Raw genomic sequence first — 19,304 nt, 5'->3', positions numbered from 1 at the left:
TAACTATTTAAAATCAGTAGGACCCGATAAGTATAAAAAACAATTTGTTAACAATAATTGAGTCCCAGTGTCTTCAGACGAGTTCTTCCTTATTAACAGTGTTTTAGCTTGTTACTGTTGCTAAAATTGGTCAAATTTGTTGCCATATCAAACAAAACAAACAATCTTCAGTCATGAAATGTGATCAGGTTCTGGATCTTGTCCACTTTTGTGTCGAGGTCAGCTGCAGACTGACTTGGCAGAGATGGCTACCATCTTGTTTCTACATGGATCAGTATATTGTGCTCTTACTACCACTAGATGGCACAAAAAAATGTCCACAAATGAGGACAACCGGTCTAAGTTAAGTAGAATGAAGTATGAGGTGCAGGAAACCCAGAATGTAATGTCCTCATATGAGGACACAGGGTCTCAGGAGGATAGAAAAATATATTTTGTCAAATCAGTGCAAACCAGTGAGACTCAATCGTTTTTCTGGTGTAACCCTTGAGCAACATGACTTCCTATGTTTCAGATGTGTTCATTTCAGTTGAGGCCTTGTCCACATGTACACAGATATTTTTGAAACCAGGTTTTTCAGCCTTCGTTCTTAAAGTAAAATCCCATCCACACAAGTTTTATAAAAGATTTCCATCCAAATTAAAAACAAGAGACACAATGAACTCGCTGTCGAGAGCATGCCAATACATAATGCAGTGACATAATCATACACCCCAAAGCCATGTTGGTCACAATCAGAAGCCTGGAAAAAAGCCCAAATCTGTTTTCTCTGTCTATGTGTTGTCAACACTGCAAACTGATTGTCTGAACATCTTCACCCTTATAAAAGTCTTACAAAAGGTCCAATGTCAGACAGGCCTAGATTCAGCCTCATTAGGGTTCTCTATGTCATCACCATTTCCATTTACAATCTCAGAGCCACCAGTCATTAGGCTCTCTCTTAATGAATGAGCAGTATATTGCAGCTTAGCTTGTAGGAAGGAATACCAGGCTGTATAATGGATGTCTTCTATCACAGAGGAGAGTTAACTCAGTGTATGTGATCTGGATCCATGAAGCCTCGGTGCGTTTTGTGCACTTGCCAGAGAAGTGCCTCCGTCTCCTCACTGTTAATCTTTTCCTCCCGGCTCGGAGACAAAGCCTCATTCAGCTGTGCTGTTTGGTTGGGTTTTGGCTCATTTTATAACACAACTGCACATGCCAAATGCCAGCAGCTCTCGCTTGTGGTAAACGCTATGTTCTCACTCCCTTTTTCACGACAACGGCTCTGTGAAAATTCCACCTCATGCTGACTGATGAGAAGTCTGTCTACGAGGGTTTAAATGTACACCTGATACTTTGATGTGTAAATTCTGAAGCCTGTTTCAAATAAAGTGAACCTCAGCGATGTGACGGGAAGAAACTCAATTCTCACTAGTGTACACATGTTTGAATTTACTTTCAGCCTGCAGCGAGCAAGACTCAGAGCCTGGAGCCAGACTCACCTGCAGGATTCTGCTGCACCTTTTCAAGACGCCACAGCGCAACCCCGTCCCTCAAGATGGTGTGAAGTCAGGTAGTAAACACAACCAGAAACCTTTCAATGTGTCAACACATTTTTGTTTCCACCTGATTGTAAAAGTTGCGACTGTTCTGACTGTTTTTCGTGTTTTGACTTTGCAGATAAATCCTCAGTTGGCATCCGGTCGTCTTGTGATCGCCATCTTCTTGCTGCGTCTCAGAACAGTATAGTTGTTGGAGCAGTATTTGCTGTTCTCAAAGCTGTCTTTATGCTGGGTAAGAATCTTTGCAGTGCCGTCATATTAACAAGCCTAAGGTCAGAATGTGTCAGATAAAAATTTGGTTTAAAAATTGACAATCAGGTTAAGGTTAGGATAGTTTGCCTGTAGGAGTGTGACAGTACTCAGAAGTCACTGTGAGGCAGAGCTAGAATGCATAATGATCTGTTTCTTTTATATGGAACGCACAGTAGTCCAAGTAAGTGTCAAAGAAAGACAGATCCTCTTGCTGGGGACTGAGGTAACTTTTTCCCACTGGCTAATGTAAATGTCAGTTGCTTTAGTAAATGTTTTATCTTGTTCTGTTGTTGTGTCAACCAAGTCTGTATTTTTAGGGTGCGTTTTATAATCTGTCATCCGATGAAAGTCGTCATGCTCAGAAATTAAGTCTGATTTATTCTGTGTGTTGCGAAAATTCACAATATGAGACAAATGGAAAGACAAATATCCTCTCTGGCTTGCCTCCAGTGGAGTTACCTCCTTGGCTGTTGCCACTCTCTGCCTGTGTCTTTCATTTGGTGTCTGAAATTATACTATGCTGCCGTTAAATTACATTCTGCTGCGAGCATTATTATTGCTCTTGCAGTTTGCTCAATAGACTTATGTTAACTTCTCTGTCGTGACGATTCCAAAAAGGAAAACACTTCCATGTATTTCCACTTATTTTTTTGCTGACCCCCTGTCCACTTCTGCCCTGTTCCTCTCTCTTGTTTTTTGCCACATTTTCTTCACTGCTTCTTGGTCAGTCAACTCAAAGGCTTTTGATGGATGTGGAAAAACACAGAAAATCGAACCAGTTCCGAAAAACTTTAATTAACCCTTCGCCAAGTCCCAACTCTGGGTGCAGACTGGCCAATCCTAACGTAGCATCAAGCCGGCTCAGACCAGGGTCCGACAACAACACAGCCGTGCTCCATTGACTCTAATGCAGTCGTTTAAGATTTCCTTCATTTTCAGGCTGGTTTTGTGGATTTNAGGGAAACTTTGCTGATATTCAACCAGCTGTGTGGCAGCACAGTGTGTGCAGATGAACGTTGTTTGACTTCCCCCAGAGATCCCTGCGGTGGAGGTCCGGGTGCTGGCAGCAGCACGGGGGAGAAGCCAAACACCGTTCATCTGCACACACTGTGATGCCACACAGCTGGTTCAATATCAGCAAAGTTCCCCTTATATTCATTGTCTTGTGTGGCGATCAGCAGTGATGTGGTGGTTCACTTTTACACTGTGATCTGTAGTCTATAGTTCGGCTTTAGCTTCTAACTATCTTTGTCTTTTTAACCTGTTGTTGCTGCTGAGTCAGTTTGACATCCTGGAAATATCCTTCAAACACAGACTGTAGACCCCTCTGTCTGCTTCTCTCTGGAATCACTCTTTCATTTTTCAAATATATGATAATATATTTTCAGGGAGTGCAGTTAGTTACAGTGTGCTGCTAGCTCTGACAGCTTGTCTGACCATCACAAAGGGGCGGGGCTTAGCAAAAGGTCAATTACGTATGAAGGTTTTGGAGTAGATGTGATAGATTGTACTGGTTGGTTTCACTGGTCTCTCCGTGTTGTTTCAGGTGATGCTGAGCTAAGAGGCTCAGGACTGTCACACCCTGCTGGCCTGGACGACATATCTGAGGGGCGCAACGTCTCCATAGAAACAGCCAGCTTGGATGTATATGCAAAGTATGTTCTGAAGACGATCTGCCAGCAGGTGAGGATATGAGTGGAAACAGTTTGAATAATATCAAAGCAATGAAATCACTAGCCGCGGTTCACACAGTCTGTCGGTGTGAGAGAGTGAAAATGAAGGCACTGAGGTATCTAATTGATGTATCTGCAACAATATCTTTACACCAGGCAGAGCTATGGACGCATGCTGTCTGTGCATGCTCACTATAATCAGCAGGGTTGTATTTTCTGTCTGAAAGCTTTTGTGGGAACGCACGTAGAAGCAGAGATTTTATTTTTGCTCACGTAAGCGCTCCTGCTTTTCTGAGCGACTTGTAAATTCAGTAAGCCAAAGATGCATAACGCGATTGCATGAATGAGATCATTTTCTGCACCAGATGTCACTTATGCCACATAGATATGAAGGCCAGAGACGGAGCTGGCAGCCGCTCAGAGGGCTGGACATGCTCTGAGACCTCAAGAGACTTCAAACACATTTTCTCCCCTGCTCTGACATGTGCAGTTCTAATTCTGAGAAATATCCCTTGTCTTGTTTTTTTTGCCACCCACCCAGCTGAGCTGGTTTTGCATGACTCATGAGTTCATGATACTTGTACTCAAGCTTGAGGATCTCTGAAGTTGTTGACCTCTGTCATATTTCCCACTCTGCCACTTTTTCCCTTCTCCCCCTGCTTCCCCTCTTGTTCGGTCTCGCAGGAATGGGTTGGAGAGCGCTGCCTCAAGTCTCTGTCTGAGGACAGCAGTGCCCTCCAGGACCCGGTTCTGGTGAACATTCAGGCCCAACGGCTACTGCAGCTTATTTGCTATCCACATCGCCAGCTGGACAGTGATGATGGTGACAACCCTCAGAGGCAGCGCATCAAACGCATCCTTCAGGTCGAGAATACACAGACATTTGCACAGTGCTTAAAATGTACTTCAGTGTCTTTGTTCGTGCCTGAGAATCGTCTATTTTTAAGTCAATAAAGACTCTTTGGTTGAAGTAGTACATCTATTATGAGTCGGGTTTAAAAAGAAGTGGATCGGCCTTGAACTTGTTTTGTTATTCTCTCAAATATAATATCCAATACAACCTTCTATCAAATGGTCTTTCTGAGTCAGAGCAGTGTGGTTTTGCTGCCCTCTCCTGGCTGAAGTAGGAGCTGAGGAAACATCTTACCAGTGCCATTAAATGTGCATACTCATAACTGGAAAAAATGTATACGACTAACAGTACTTTTTTCTCCTTTATAGAACATGGACCAATGGACAATGAGACAGTCGTCCCTGGAGCTGCAGCTGATGATCAAACAGAGCACTAACAATGTAAGTTGCTGTTTTAAGTGCATCTAACAGGGATGGGCTGATTTTTTTTCATGCAGAAGTTTATATTAGGTTATATACTATTATTATTTTTTGATATTCAAGATTTCTTTGTTTACTGGGTTCAAAAGAGAGAATAAATAACAAAAACAACAACAAAATAAACCCCATCAGTATCGGCTTTTGGCCACATTGTTATTTTTAACATCTGTGTCGCCCCAGATTTTCAGTGCATCTCTACCTTTTTTTCATCCCTCTACAGTAGCGATACCCGTGGCCAGAGGGAATATGTGTAGTCTTTGTCAAATTAATCTGAATATTCCTAATTTTTTGTCCACCAGGAGCTCTACTCGCTCTTGGAGAACATAGCCAAGGCCACCATAGAGGTGTTCCAGAAATCAGCTGAGATGAACTCCAATAACCCCTCAGGGAATGGAGCAGCGGCACAAGGTGGCTCGGCATCCAACAACAACAACAGCACCACGAGCAAGATGAAGCCGATTTTAAGGTGTGGATCTCTCTATCTCCTCTAACGTCTTTCTTACACATGATCTCCTTCATCTTAGAGGCTTTGGCCTGAAACATTTGTCATCCTTTTCTTTGGTTTATTCTTCAAATTTGAATCTAACATTTCTGGTTTGCACTGTGTGCTGCAGCTCATCAGAGCGGTCAGGTGTGTGGCTGGTGGCTCCGTTGATCGCCAAGCTGCCCACTTCAGTGCAGGGCCATGTGCTGAAGGCAGCGGGAGAGGAGCTGGAGAAGGGACAGCACCTGGGCTCCTCCTCACGCAAGGAGAGGGACAGACAGAAGCAGAAAAGGTAAGTGGCATGTTTCTTATATTCTGGAATAAATCAGATTTAATCTGGTCATGCTACAAGGTGAAAACCCTTTGCTAGTGTCTGACAAACTGTGTTAAGAATGGGTAAATACATTATGTGCCACTCACACAGGCTATGGAAGCCAGAAAAACAAAATCAGCCAGCCATCTGAAAATGATTTCCTCTTCATTAAATTTCTTCTCTCCTCAGTATGTCTCTGCTGAGCCAGCAGCCATTCTTGTCTCTGGTGCTGACCTGCCTGAAGGGGCAGGATGAACAGAGGGAAGGCCTTCTCACCTCCCTCTACAGCCAAGTGCAGCAGATTGTCACCAACTGGAGAGAAGACCAGTACCAGGACGACTGCAAGGCGAAGCAAATGATGCACGAGGCTCTGAAACTACGACTGAATCTTGTAAGGACTTCATGATCACCACTATCAGATTCACAGTACAGCATCACTGACTATTGACTGACTGTATTGTTTAAGACCAGAAATGATTTGTCCAGAATATAAAACCAAAACTATTTTTCATCATTACTATATTTAATTTTTGATGCAGATTTTAAAGTACAGATCTGTTGGGTTACTTCACAGCAAAGTAGCAGTTAAGCTAAGGACGGGTGATTCGGTGGTTGCCTGGCAACATAAAATAGAAGACACAGCAAACTGCAAAACCTGCTCTGTCTGACTGGGGCCTAACTGTATTTTTCTTCTCCTAACAAGGTGGGTGGCATGTTTGACACGGTGCAGCGCAGCACCCAGCAGACCACTGAGTGGGCGGTACTACTCCTCGACATCATCAGCAGCGGCACGGTGGACATGCAGTCCAATAAGTGAGTGTAGCCCAAAGAGGAAACTGCGATCCACACATTATTCCTCTAATTGGACACTTCAGTTGTTATCTCTAAGCACAAACTCTGTTGCCAGTACAACTATCAGTCACTTGATCTGCCCGGCTCTTACGTTGGCTTCTCTCCAACAGCGAGCTCTTCACAACAGTGTTGGACATGTTGAGTGTGCTGATTAACGGCACGCTGGCTGCTGACATGTCCAGTATCTCTCAGGGCAGCATGGAGGAGAATAAAAGAGCGTATATGAACCTGGTGAAGAAGCTCAGGGTAAGTACAGCACATTTCTCTTACTCTGCTGAGTCTGAAGATGGGCTCCTACTTCTAAGATGTATTATTTTCTCTATCCTCATATAATGGATGTCAGCTTGGTTTTGTTGTGTTGTAAAGTCAAGGACCGTTAGCCTCTTAGTCATTTCTTTGAAGTCAGAAAAGGTCACCTAGAAATGTAACAGACCACAAGGGTAACAAAGTAAAGTGAGAGCACCTTCACCTTGTGCACAAAAGGCTTTCACACCTCCAAAACAGAAACAGCCATGGTTTATTTTAACTACATCTGTCTTCAGTAGCTGATTACTAAGATTGTAAATAGTTGTGCTGATGTAAGAGTGAGGCAACAACTTCTCTTTTTCACTTATCAGAAACATTTTCATGAACACTGTGTACCCATTTTATTTCCGCAGAAAGAGCTCGGGGATCGGCAGTCGGAAAGTTTGGAAAAGGTCCGCCAGCTTCTGCCACTGCCCAAGCAAACCCGGGATGTCATAACCTGTGAACCTCAGGGCTCACTGATAGACACGAAGGGTAACAAGATCGCTGGATTTGAGAAGGAGGTACGTGGTGTCTCACGCACTGATGTAACTCAGCATCCACCTGCAAAGTTGCACACAGTTCAGTAGGACTTGTATCGCTATATTTAGTTGTATAACAGGTTGTTTATCACTTGGCCTGTCACGGTAATAATATTAATGGACTTATTGTACGAGATATGGACATGACCTTGATCATTTTGCAGTTTATTTTTAGTTTAATTTAGCCAGAATAAACAACAGGGTTCCCATCCCAGACTTGGGCGCAGCAATTCTCCCTCTCTGTTTGTCTCCATCCTCACCTACTTGTGCGAATCCAACGAAAAATGAAAACAACACTTCAAAGAGGACGCAGCAAAGCTTACCTGTAGCCTGCAGTCACACTTTTTGAGTGAAAGAGGCATAATCCATATAGTTGTTAGCTTGCCAACCCCCGGCAAGGAGCCAAAAAGTCTTTCGTTTGTAGTTTCACCCTCCAACAACTTCATCCTCCACTCCGTTAATCCACCAGCAAACTGCCTGGCTCCCAGGCCGTCCATCCCTGGGAGCAGATTGCAGCACACATTCCAGATTGTGGAGGTAACTGCGGTGTCCTTGGAGCTTCGCTAAGCTTGTTCATTAGTTGCAAGAGGCATCACTTGGTTTTGTTGGCCAGACTTTGTATTAATTAATTTTGGGCTACTCATTTCAAGGAACTATAATTTTATACATACCATCTTGTATCTTAAATTAACAGATGTCAATTACTTTCTTTAAAATGTGTTCATCATATTTCAATTCCAGTGTCTGAATTCTTAAGGAAAAATTCATTGCTTTTTGAAAGGGTGTACTTGCATTATTATGCTGTAATATCTGCACACGCTGATCTTAAGTTAAATCAGAGTGCTGTGTCTCTGTGCCATCAGGGCCTTCAAGTATCAACCAAACAGAAGATTTCTCCCTGGGATGTCTTTGAGGGTCTCAAACACTCGGCCCCTCTCTCCTGGGGCTGGTTTGGTACGGTGCGTGTGGACCGCAAGGTCACCAAATTCGAAGAGCAGCAGCGTTTCCTTCTCTACCACACCCACCTGAAGCCCAAACCTCGTAGCTATTACCTGGAGCCGCTGCCCCTGCCCCCTGAAGAGGAGGAGCCCCTGACTCCCGTCTCCCACGAACAAGAGAAGAAGATGATCGAGCCGGTGAAGCCGGAGAAGAGCGTGCCCGCCGTGCCCACTGACTCAAACAAGAAGAAGTCCAACAAGAAGAAGAAAACTCCAGCAAAGACAGAGGTCAGTCATGTCTGTCATTTATGATATTAGGATAATATTTTACTGACCTTATTTCCTGGACGCAAGTTGCTACAGACAGATTTTAAAAGTATGGTTTTTCCTCTCTTTCTCATTAGGACTATGTGAACCGTACACCAGGCGGTGTGACCTATGGGACTAATATGCCTCCTGACCTGATGCAGAACCACCCATATGGCAGGCTACCTTACAGCCAGCAGACCATGAGCATGTACACACAGAACCAGCCTCTACCTCCAGGTCAATCCATAGCGTGCTCTCTCATCATTATCGTCTTCATCAGTAGGAGTATGACACACATCTCACACACTCTCTGAATATGGTCTTTGTGATTTGTGTCTCCACAGGAGGTCCAGGTTTAGAACCTCCATACAGACCTGTGCGCAACCCACCAATGAACAAAATGATGCCCACTCGGCCCAACTACCCAGGCATGATGCCGGGTATGCAGGGGAGCATGCCGGGCATGATGGGACTGGACAAGCAATACCCAATGGGTTATAAGCCCCAGCCTACCATGCCACAGGGCCAGATACTGCGGCAGCAGCTACAGGTCAGACTGGTGAGTCAGTCCACACTGAGAAGCAGGAGCTATAAAGATGGAGCAGAGTTGGGACAGTTGATTCTGTTCCAAGTACCAGGAATCCCTCTACTCTCGGCACAGGACATTGAATCGTAACTATTTACTGACTTGTTGTCTCTCTTTTCAGAATCAGAGCATGATAGGGCAGCAGATAAGACAAATAACACCTAACCAACCGTATACGTCAATGCAGGCATCTCAGGTAAGTCTATTTTTGTTGTTTTGTTTTGCCATGAAATGCATTTGTCATCTGACACCTCTATTCTCAGAAAACATTTGTCATCTGACACCTCTATTCTCAGAAAACATTTGTCATCTGACACCTTTTTTTATACACTCTAATGCTCTAGAATTTAAAACGCTGTTGAAACAGGATTCTGTTCATCATGTCCCCATCAGTGTTCGCGAACCACACAGAAATATCTTTACAATGTGTACTTGTCTTGTTTGGGTTTACTAAATAAATCCTGACTCTGACACTATCAATAAATCAACAATAGTCTCCTTCTCCGTCTTGGTTTTAATCATGAACATTGTCTTTTTGTGCAGAACATATCTCAGGGCTATACCACATACGGATCACACATGGGGATGCAGCAGCATCCGTCCCAAGGTGGTGGTATAGTTCCTCCCTCCTATGGGAACCAGAACTTCCAGGGCACCCATCCTGGAACCAACCCAGCTGTGGTGGATCCTCTTCGGCAAATGCAGCAAAGGCCCAGTGGTTACGTTCACCAGCAGGCTCCAGGCTACGCACACAATATGCAGAACACACAGAGGTCAGTGTTGTGCTGCAAGGAAGGCTGCATTACATTATAAGGTTTGCGTCTTTGCTAACTACATGTCTTCTTCCTGTTCTGTAACCCTCAGGTTTGCCCACCAGCCCATCCAGCAGAATGCCATCATGCACAGTCTCAGTCACATGGGAGCCCAAGGCGTCCATCCCGGCCTGAGGCCCAATCAGATGCTGGCAGAACAACAGCAGCAGCAGCAGCAGCAGCAGCAACAGCAGCAGCAACAGGCAGCACAGCAACAGCAGCAGTACCTCAGACAACAAGCACTCAGAGTATGTCACTTTATCAAAAGTTTATCCAGGTCTTCAGCTATGTTTTGGCTGAGTTTATAAAGTTTTTCCCAGTAGAAATTATTATATTTAAGAGTGCTTTGATAAAAGATACAAAATGACAGTGTGCTCCCCAAACAATAACCATCATATCTTTCTGACGTTATCACAGCAGCAGCAGCAGGCCCAACAAGTTCAACAACAGCAGCAGCAACAACAACAACAGCAGCAGCAGCAACAACAGGTCCAGCCCCAGCAGGTTCCTCCTCAACAACAGGTTCCACAGCAGCAGCAGCAGCAGCAGCAGGTGTCAGCGGTGCCGCCACCAGGACAGCAACAGAACCAGGGCCTGGGCATGCAGCCGCTGCCCCCACAGCAACCCATGGTAAGTCCAGTCTAGGTGACAGGGACCGCCATTAGTCCAGGTGCTAGTATGATAAAAGCTCAAGATGTGTTTTCATTGTCTCATGTCTGTCGCAGAAAGCTTTACTATACGGACTTTAATTGATCATCTGTCACTATTATTGTAGACGTGTTAATCTATGCTTTACATTGAAATATAATGCTAGTAGTTTTGCATGTTTTACCCAATTATATGTGTGTGCATCACTGTGTACTTTTTTAAGCTAAAGTTTCTTATGTCCAGGGAGCCCCAAGTTTCCATTTATTATTTATTATTTATTATTAGTACTTTATAAAAATCAGCCTGCAGAGACTTCAAAGAACAAAAATGCACAGTTAGATGTTTTTAGTTTCGTCAAAGTTAAGGCGGATTTATACTTGTGCGTCAGCTCTATGCAGACCCTACGCCGCAGCCTACACTGTTGTGAGCATTTATACTTGTGGTGTGTCTGTGTCACTCTGCAGTTACACCTCCAAAACTCTAGGCGGTGGTGGGATTTCTGTGAAGGGCTGTAAAGTTGAGTTGATTGGAAACAAACACAAACACAAGTACACAAATCGGCTTCACTATAACTCGCAGCATTCACAGACAAAGCACTTGTCTTTTGCTGGACACATTTTCCCCACAAATACAAAATGCTAATGTTATTAGCATGAGCCTTTGACATTTTACATTGTGTAAATTAGCTTAGCGGCTAGCGGGCATTTCCTCTACTCATATGAAGCCAGGGACAACAGCAACATTTAACAAAGGTAACATGGAAAATTCAGCTCCATTACAACTCACAAGGTTCACTGACAAAACAACTGTCTTATACTAAACATGTTTTCCAAACAAATATAACATGCCAACGTTATTACAAGCCTATGGCATTTTACATTCTATAAATTAGCCTAGCGACAAGCAGAGATTTCCTCTACTCATATGAAGCCAGGATAAATCACACACAGGACTTAAAACTCTATTTTGTGGAGGCTTTATTGTCTTCACGATTTACTGTTTTTTATCTGGGAAATAAAAGTAAATAAAAGCTTTGTTTCCACTGAGGAACATGGTTTTAATCTTACACAAATAATCAGGAGGTCTGCGTCGCTACGACGTGTAGTTACATTTCTGGGGAGGTGCATGTCAGGCAATGGCGTAGGCTCCGGCGTTGACGCAGAAGTATAAATCCCGCCTTATACCGACTGTTTTGGGATCATTTTGGTAGCTTCCTGTTGGTGCGTTGAAGACATTCTGACACCCAGAAATGCAAGTTTGAAAGTCATCATGTATTGCTTGTAAATGAGATGTTTTTTTGGTGGCCAGTTCTTAAAATTGCAGACATTGTTGCCTCCTTAAATGCCCCATTAGAAGTTTGGTGAAAACTCTGCATGAATACTGATAGCGTTTTACAAGGAATCAACATCACTGGTTGCCTAAAATGTCAGGGACTGATCTGGTATGCACTTTGCAAAATGACTGTTAGTAATGTTACATATATGCGATGTATAAAACATCAGAAATTGCTGTAATGATGATGTATGTCTGTGTTTTAGTTCCCACGCCAGGGAATGCAACAGACTCAACAGCAGCAGCAGACTGCAGCTCTGGTCAGACAGCTGCAACAACAACTTTCAAGTGAGTCACAAACTTTGAAATGTCATTTCCGCCCCATCTTTGTGCTGTCATTATTTCCATCTCTTTGTAATGATGCACAGATTTCATGTTTATAATAAAACTTTCCCACTCTTTTCAGATACACAACCAGGACAGGGCACCAACTCATATTACTGATCGTGCTTGTTCTTAGTAGTGTGTGAAGAATAGGCCCCTCGTTATGTGGCGAGGCCCAGCTCTGTAGATTGGCAGATGAATGTGTCCAGTCCCGTGTAGGCCGATAGGAGGGGAGACTGTTCTAGGCACAAAGGACCACCAAACCGATGAACCAAATTCCATCTCGACCACTGAGGCGACGATCAGAAAATATCTTGACTTCAGTCGTGTAATTATGGATTATCGAAGAAGAGGGATCCTGCTCTGAAGTAAACAGATAATGGTTAATAATGGAAAAGTCTATGTAAAAAAGTACCAGAAATTATAAGAATAATGCAATTTTTTTTATTTTATTTCAATTTGTACAATTTTTTCAGTTTCGTGTATTTCTCATTAAAAAAATCATGTCAGTTTTTATGTCTTGTACTTGTGTTGGCTGCTTGTATACTGTATTTTAAAAGTGTCAATGAAATTATTTAATGATGAAGTGGGGATCAAAGGATTTGTTCTATCAGACAAGTTTGCTGTCATCCGAAAAAAAATAAGTCAGTGTTAAAGGTTTGGTGTGTGGCAGAAATGAAATACAATATTCCGAACTATGTTTTTATCAGTGTACAATCACCGGAAGCTAAGAAGAGTGTCATCATTACCTTAGAATGAGCTATTTGTATCTACATATGGAGCAGGTCCTCTCCCACGGAGTCCTCCATGTTGTTTTTACAGTAGCCCAGAACAGACAAACCAAACACTGGCTCCAGATAGGGCCATTTGCATTTTTGCGTTGGCTACCATAGTTCTTCAACATGCTTGGCACATGGGAGAAGTTTCAGTTGGTTGCAGTCTGTGACCTCACCACTAGATGCCACTAAATCCTGCACACGAGAGTAACTAGTCTGACTCGCAGGATGTAGACTGCGTGTAAAGTCCGCCATTGGCTCCCTGTTTGAGACGGAATTCTTCTCACTTTCCGTCACCTGTTTGGCCGTTTTTAAATTCCCCATTGCTACGTAAAACTAGTCTTACATAGCCATTCCTATCTTCACGCTTGTTGTATTGCTGTGCATAAAACAACAATTTTCAAGCTAGCAACCTACATGCGAAACGCCTTTTAATGTTCTTTTGTTAAACTTTAATTTTTCAATCATTCAATTAACAAAACATTGGAGGGGGGACCACTGCCTTCGTTTACAACTTTTTGATAAATGTCTTCAGACCACCTGACTAAACAATGCCTCATTTCTCTTATAGTCTGTCAATTTATCCCAGCGCTGCACACGTGTCCTTGCTTTAGTCCTCAGGTGAAAGGTCAGGTATTTTCCCCATGGAATATACAAGTACACAAATCTACAATGTCTATCCATTGTCTTGGAGTTGGAGGGTCATGTGTCCTAGTGCTGGCCTTTTTGCATGCCAGTATATGGATTTTGAACAGATAAGCATCCTTTTAATGAATAACGTCCTGTTATTAATCCCAGGTACACAATCCGTGGGTCCCTTTGGATCTTGTAACCTAAAACTCTCTCAAGAATCAGGATAATCCCATCCCATAATGTTTGTAGTTTCATACATGACCAAAATATATGTGAGTGATTGGCATTTGCCTGCCCAGAGTCTCCAGCAGTGCTGTTGTTTCCCTGATTGTTTGTATATGGTGTGAAAAAAAATCTATTCTTTCAGCCAAATTCTCTCCATCTTTTGGAGCTGGTGGAGGTTTGCAGATCAGTAATCCGTTCTGCTTCCCATTTCAATTTCACATGAGAAGTATTCCCTCCATTACATTTTTGTAAACTCATTGGAGACTATTTTGGAGGGGGTAAGTTTGTATGCACCTGTCAATACTTTTATCACATCATTACATCTTTTAATGTTTTATGTGGTGCTATCTTAATCCTAGGGATTTGCCTCCCAATGTTCATCCAAAAAAAAAAAGTTTGCTTCTGTCACTGTTGTTCATCCTGGGCATGGTGCTTTGTTAGGATTAGTTTTAAGTGTACGAAGAATTATGATATCATTAAAACAAAGCATGAAAATAGGTCTGCTATGCGAGACAAGTTTAAAGTGACATGGTCAAAGTCTCGTGATTCTAAATTATGACAACTATTACATCTCCTGTTGAGCTGATTAATTGGCCATTAATTGATTCCATTTCAAATGACGGTGTTCGTGGGCTTTTCCTGCTATGATGTGATGTCATCAAATTTAACTCACTAATCGAACTGTTAAAGGTTCAGTGTGTAGGATTTAGGGGGATTTATTGGCAGAAATGGAATCTAATATTCCTAATTCTGTTTTCTTTAGTGTATAATCACTTAAAAATTAAGAATTGTTTTCATCACCTTCGAGAGAGACGTATATCAACATATGGAGCAGGTCCTCTTTCATGGGGTGAGCCATGTTTTAATAGTAACCCAGAATGGACAAATCAAACACTGGCTCTAGATTGGGTCATTTGCATCAGCCAACACAGTTGCACACGCTCGGCACATGGAAGGTTTCAGTTGATTGCAATTTGCAACATCACCACTAGATGCCACTAAATCCTACACACTAGACCTTCGACGATACAGGGCCCCTGACAGTTGATAGGAAAATAAAAGGGAGGGTGTGGGACATATTGACGAAGCAGAGTTGTTACCATCTTAACAGATCTTGAGAAGATGAAGTGAAAACAGCCACAGTATTTTTTATTTCTTTATTGACTGAAGTGGTGAACAGGGAAATATATAAAACAATCTCTCATGTCTAGTTTGCTGCCTTTTTTGTTTTCGTAGGTTTCTGTTTATCTGTCTTCTCACTTTCCAAGCGACTAAAAAGCACACCAGAGTCAGATCCTAGCGCTCTCCCCTCAAAGGGACAGTCCATTCCCTGATACCTCGGCAGGAAGTTCACGTCTGCCCAGCTCCTCTCGCCTGGTTGCACCCCAAGTCTGGACAGCAGCTTGTTAGAAATCTCTGGCACTATTGGCTGGAGGAGTGTGCCATAAATCCTCAGGCATTCGAGGGAGACATGGATGATGGTGTCCAACCAGCGCTGGTCTTTACTGTCCGATCTGTCCAGCTTCCAAGGTGCATGACGCTGAACGAACCCGTTGGTGAGCCTCACACAGGCACTGATGGCCTCCAGAGCTTTGTACACATGCATGCTCTCATAGTGCTGCTCCACCACAGCGGGGAGATTTTTCACAGCATCCAACATGTGGTAGTCTTCAACCACAGCCCTGCCTCCCTGTTCCCTTCGGAACGACTGAGGGCAGAAAAGGGGATAGACCTGAGCTGGGTTAAGAGCTGGAGCTGTGCAGCGGTTCAGCAGACCACCCAGAGAGTCAGCGAGCTCTGCGTTGAGCAGCTTGATAACTTTGTTGTCTGTGTAATCACAGTCTGAGTCTGGGACACCCTGACGCAGAAGAAAATACCTCATACCATCAGTTGTGAACATCTGTGAGCGTTCGAGAGGATCTACAACATTACCTAAACTCTTAGACATCTTCTTTCCTCCTACTGTCCAGTGGGAGTGTACATGTATCGTCTGTGGCAGCGGCAGTCCGGCCCCTAGAAGAAAAGCTGGCCAGTAGATGGCGTGAAATTTTAAAATGTCCTTTCCGACAATGTGGTGGGCCACGTTCCACCACTGGTCATGTTTATCTGGATAGCCAGCTACTGTGAGGTAGTTCACCAGAGCATCTAGCCACACATAGATGGTCTGTTCATCGTCGCCTGGCACCGGGATGCCCCACTGGAGGCGGCTTCTCTGCCGGGAGACAGAGAGGTCAGGGAGGTCCTCCTGCAGCCACTGGAGGACAGACTGGTAGAAATGCTCAGGCTGTACGGCCCGAGGATTCTCTCTGAGCCAGTCAAGCAGCTGAGGCCGAAACGCAGACAGACGGAACATGTAGTTCTCCTCTTTCATCCACTCCACCTGTAAAACAGTAGAGATGTGACTGAAGTTAGTCCCTAAAAGCAACAAAAAACACAAGGTTCTACATTTACCATGATGCAACTCAATGGCACCCTCCCTGCCTGGTAACCGCTCATGCCTTTTAAAGTGTACACTCATTCATCTCCACTAAATCACACTTGTGCTATCATCCTAATGTTCGCTCAAATTACCTTGTGGCCACTCTCCTGCGATACCTTGATCTCTCTCCCTTGAGAGTCCAAAGCATCGGCCACCTGCAACGCCGTGAGGAAGCTTTCATCTTGGGTGGAGTACCAGCCTTCGTAACTCCCCTTATAAATGAGCCCTTTGTTCCTGAGCACTGACCAGAAATGCTCCACAGCATGACGGTGTTTCTGCTCAGTGGTTCTTATGTAGTCTGTATACGATATGTTGCAGCTGCCGAAGAGATGTTCGAATTTCTCAGACACGTCTGTGCAGAAGGTCAGGGGGTCTTTTCCCGCAGCTTCAGCAGCTTGTTGGATTTTCAAGCCATGTTCGTCTGTACCTGAGATGCAAGATAATGGGGCATATTATTATTATTATTTGCTGAGAATATTGATTTATTGTCTATAAAATGGCAAAATTTGATAAAAGTGACCATTAAAATTCTTTGTTTTGTCTGATAAACAGTCCAAAACCTAGAAGTATTGAATTTACAATGATATAAAAGAGAAGAAACAGCAATTCTCATCTGTTAAAAGCTGGAACTAACAAAAGTTTTGCTTGAAAAATGACTTTATTGACTATGAAAATAGTTTCCAATTGTCTGTCAATCTCTTTGCTTCTATTAGGAATGTCATATTTACACACATATTGTAATTGCTGTGCACTGATTCATAATATAAGATTTACAATGACTTTAATCTACAAAAGAAAACAACCCTCGACAGCACCAACTGTCAACTACTCATATTTTGGTCAATGGAGGATTTACCTGTTGCAAACTTTGAGTTGAAGCCCTGCAGCAGCTTGTACCTGTGTAAGCAGTCAGCTATCACAGCTGAATATAGGTGTCCTAAATGAGGAGAAGCGTTGACATAGAAGATGGGAGTGGTTATGTAGTAGCTCCTGTCGTCTTTGCAGAAGTGGGTGCTCGTGTATCTCAACGCAGAGATCCTCTGGTGTCTCGACAGAGCTGAAACCGGTGAGAAAAATGGGCTTTGTTGCAGCCTGTGAACAGCCTGACAGCTTCTGGTGACAAACAGAAAAGGGGTCCTCATCATTGGAGAGAAGGGGACGTCCACATGAAGTCTACCGAAGATATTTGAGTCCAAGGAGTGCAGTAAAGATGTGGTAAGTCAAGTGTTAGCCATTGATTTAGCTAGCTAAAAGACAGAGTTTTCGTACACTAAAATATCAGCAGAGAACCGTAATCACTGTCGGTAAAATACTGAAAGATCCTATAGTCGTCCTGGTAAATATTATCGATTAAATTGGCATTATCGTTTAATCTAAAGCTTAATTAATAACCTAGCAGCACGTGTGTTTTGCTCGCATATCAAGGTTAGCGCTGCTTCCGGTTTCTGAAGACAACAAATAATTCGGCCAATCAAAACGCTGCATGGTGCGCGTCGAACACCAACAACCAATCAGATTACGAGGGCTCTCTTTGCAATGTTATACGGAAGTTGTCAGTTTTATTTACTTTTTCAGATTTGATAAATAACTTCACATGAAGTTTGAAATTAGTCAAGCACCAAAATGTTTACGGTAGAAGCTGGTGAATGAATGTATGGGGAGTGTTTTTTTTTTTTGTTTGTTTTTTTTTAATAACTTTATTGGAATAATAGAGGACAGCAGAACAAGAGAGTGTGACAGACCAAGGCTGGGCAAATTAATTATGACAACATGTAAGTCACATGTGCTTCGTGATGTCTTCCTGAGAAGTGTCAGTTTGTGATTTCCTGTTTCAGACATTAAATGTGCACACATTTTTTTTTTAGCCTGAAGCAGGAAACATTGTCATTCTTGATGCCACAGGAATAAGATGGTGGTGATGGTTAGAGGCATATAGAAAAAATAAAATCCTAGATAGTAGGGCATCATCTGTGCATTTGGTGTTACATTAAGTGGCAGGTTTTGATTAGTGTTGGGGAGTAACTAGTTATATGTAATGGGATTATGTAATGTAAAATACAAAATGAAGTAACTGTAATCTGTCACAGTTACTGAGAAGAAAAATGTGTGATTCAGTTACAGGTTCTAATCGAAATGTTGGTGATTAGATGGGTTACATCCAAATATAATAATAATAATCTTTAAGTTTAAGGCTTCTAAGTAGAATAAAAGATAAAATCTGTTGCTATGTATATTTTCTCCGTGCAGGATTGCCCTCCTCTGGTATAGGCCCATTTCTGGACGACAAGGGTCAACAAAGTGTTGGGACGCTGCCTGGTTGAAATATTTGTTTTTAGGTCTTTTCAGCTTTATTGCCCAGTTTAAGACGTTTGATCAAGTGTAATAAGTTACATTACTTTGAAGTAATGTAAATAAAAATAATTAAATTACTGATTACATTTTTAACAGGGAAAAGTGACCTTCCCAGCACTGGTTTTACTGCAGTCTAAAAAATGTGTACTACCCTACACTTATGTTGGGAAAGAAGAAACTTCTTCATATTCACCAAAGTTATTAGTTATGATCATAGACTGTATAAATAAGGTTATGATCCACAGTTCATACAAAATAATATACAAGATGGCCGGGCATCATCTGTGCATTATAGACAGGGATACATTTTGTGGCAGCTTGAATTGCAGTCTGAAAGAATGTGTATCCCCCAATAACTTTTGCTTGGAAGACAGAAACTTCTCCATATTCACCAAGGTTGTTAGCCATGATCTGGAGTGTATACAAAATAAAATACTTGATGTTAGGGCGTAGTAGAAAAGTAATATGTTTGTAGCATGTTGAAAATGTCAGGAAAGAAGACACTCTTCCATACTTTTACACATTCAATGTTGTTTTCAGGTCAAATTACTAATTTAATTAACAGGCTAACAGGAAGAGATGTAGTAGCCAGTGCCGTAGAATATAACTAAAA

General features: G+C 42.7%; 2 protein-coding genes across 3 annotated transcripts in view; one reads left to right on the top strand and one right to left on the bottom strand.

Annotated features, from left to right (window-relative positions):
* med12 (mediator complex subunit 12) overlaps nucleotides 1-12,738 on the top strand; it is a 33,935-nt gene extending 21,197 nt beyond the window's left edge. The window contains exons 24-43 of one of the 2 annotated variants that reach the window (XM_050042079.1): nucleotides 1,445-1,555; nucleotides 1,663-1,776; nucleotides 3,343-3,479; nucleotides 4,154-4,333; nucleotides 4,691-4,762; nucleotides 5,101-5,267; nucleotides 5,416-5,577; nucleotides 5,788-5,989; nucleotides 6,302-6,411; nucleotides 6,561-6,696; nucleotides 7,110-7,259; nucleotides 8,141-8,503; nucleotides 8,620-8,761; nucleotides 8,869-9,083; nucleotides 9,232-9,306; nucleotides 9,654-9,883; nucleotides 9,975-10,170; nucleotides 10,343-10,552; nucleotides 12,109-12,190; nucleotides 12,309-12,738. In XM_050042079.1, the coding sequence (XP_049898036.1) occupies nucleotides 1,445-1,555; nucleotides 1,663-1,776; nucleotides 3,343-3,479; nucleotides 4,154-4,333; nucleotides 4,691-4,762; nucleotides 5,101-5,267; nucleotides 5,416-5,577; nucleotides 5,788-5,989; nucleotides 6,302-6,411; nucleotides 6,561-6,696; nucleotides 7,110-7,259; nucleotides 8,141-8,503; nucleotides 8,620-8,761; nucleotides 8,869-9,083; nucleotides 9,232-9,306; nucleotides 9,654-9,883; nucleotides 9,975-10,170; nucleotides 10,343-10,552; nucleotides 12,109-12,190; nucleotides 12,309-12,346 (3,092 nt within the window). In that variant the 3' untranslated portion in view covers nucleotides 12,347-12,738. Of the gene's footprint in view, nucleotides 1-1,444; nucleotides 1,556-1,662; nucleotides 1,777-3,342; nucleotides 3,480-4,153; nucleotides 4,334-4,690; nucleotides 4,763-5,100; nucleotides 5,268-5,415; nucleotides 5,578-5,787; nucleotides 5,990-6,301; nucleotides 6,412-6,560; nucleotides 6,697-7,109; nucleotides 7,260-8,140; nucleotides 8,504-8,619; nucleotides 8,762-8,868; nucleotides 9,084-9,231; nucleotides 9,307-9,653; nucleotides 9,884-9,974; nucleotides 10,171-10,339; nucleotides 10,553-12,108; nucleotides 12,191-12,308 lie in introns of both variants that reach the window. The other variant, XM_050042078.1, reaches the window with a different exon arrangement.
* A 2,259-nt stretch (nucleotides 12,739-14,997) lies between these two features.
* Nucleotides 14,998-17,877, bottom strand: mars2 (methionyl-tRNA synthetase 2, mitochondrial). The gene is made up of 3 exons (XM_050042032.1): nucleotides 17,196-17,877; nucleotides 16,432-16,766; nucleotides 14,998-16,240 (listed from the first exon to the last, which is right to left on the bottom strand). Exons 1-3 carry the CDS (start codon nucleotides 17,482-17,484, stop codon nucleotides 15,068-15,070), a joined length of 1,797 nt encoding a protein of 598 aa, XP_049897989.1. The 5' UTR covers nucleotides 17,485-17,877; the 3' UTR covers nucleotides 14,998-15,067.
* Between the last annotated feature and the right edge of the window lie 1,427 nt (nucleotides 17,878-19,304).

This window comes from Epinephelus moara, chromosome 4, assembly GCF_006386435.1.
Source record: "Epinephelus moara isolate mb chromosome 4, YSFRI_EMoa_1.0, whole genome shotgun sequence".
Taxonomy (NCBI): domain Eukaryota; kingdom Metazoa; phylum Chordata; class Actinopteri; order Perciformes; family Serranidae; genus Epinephelus; species Epinephelus moara.
Note: the sequence above shows the minus strand (reverse complement) of the source record. Positions and strands in the feature narration are given on the sequence as shown.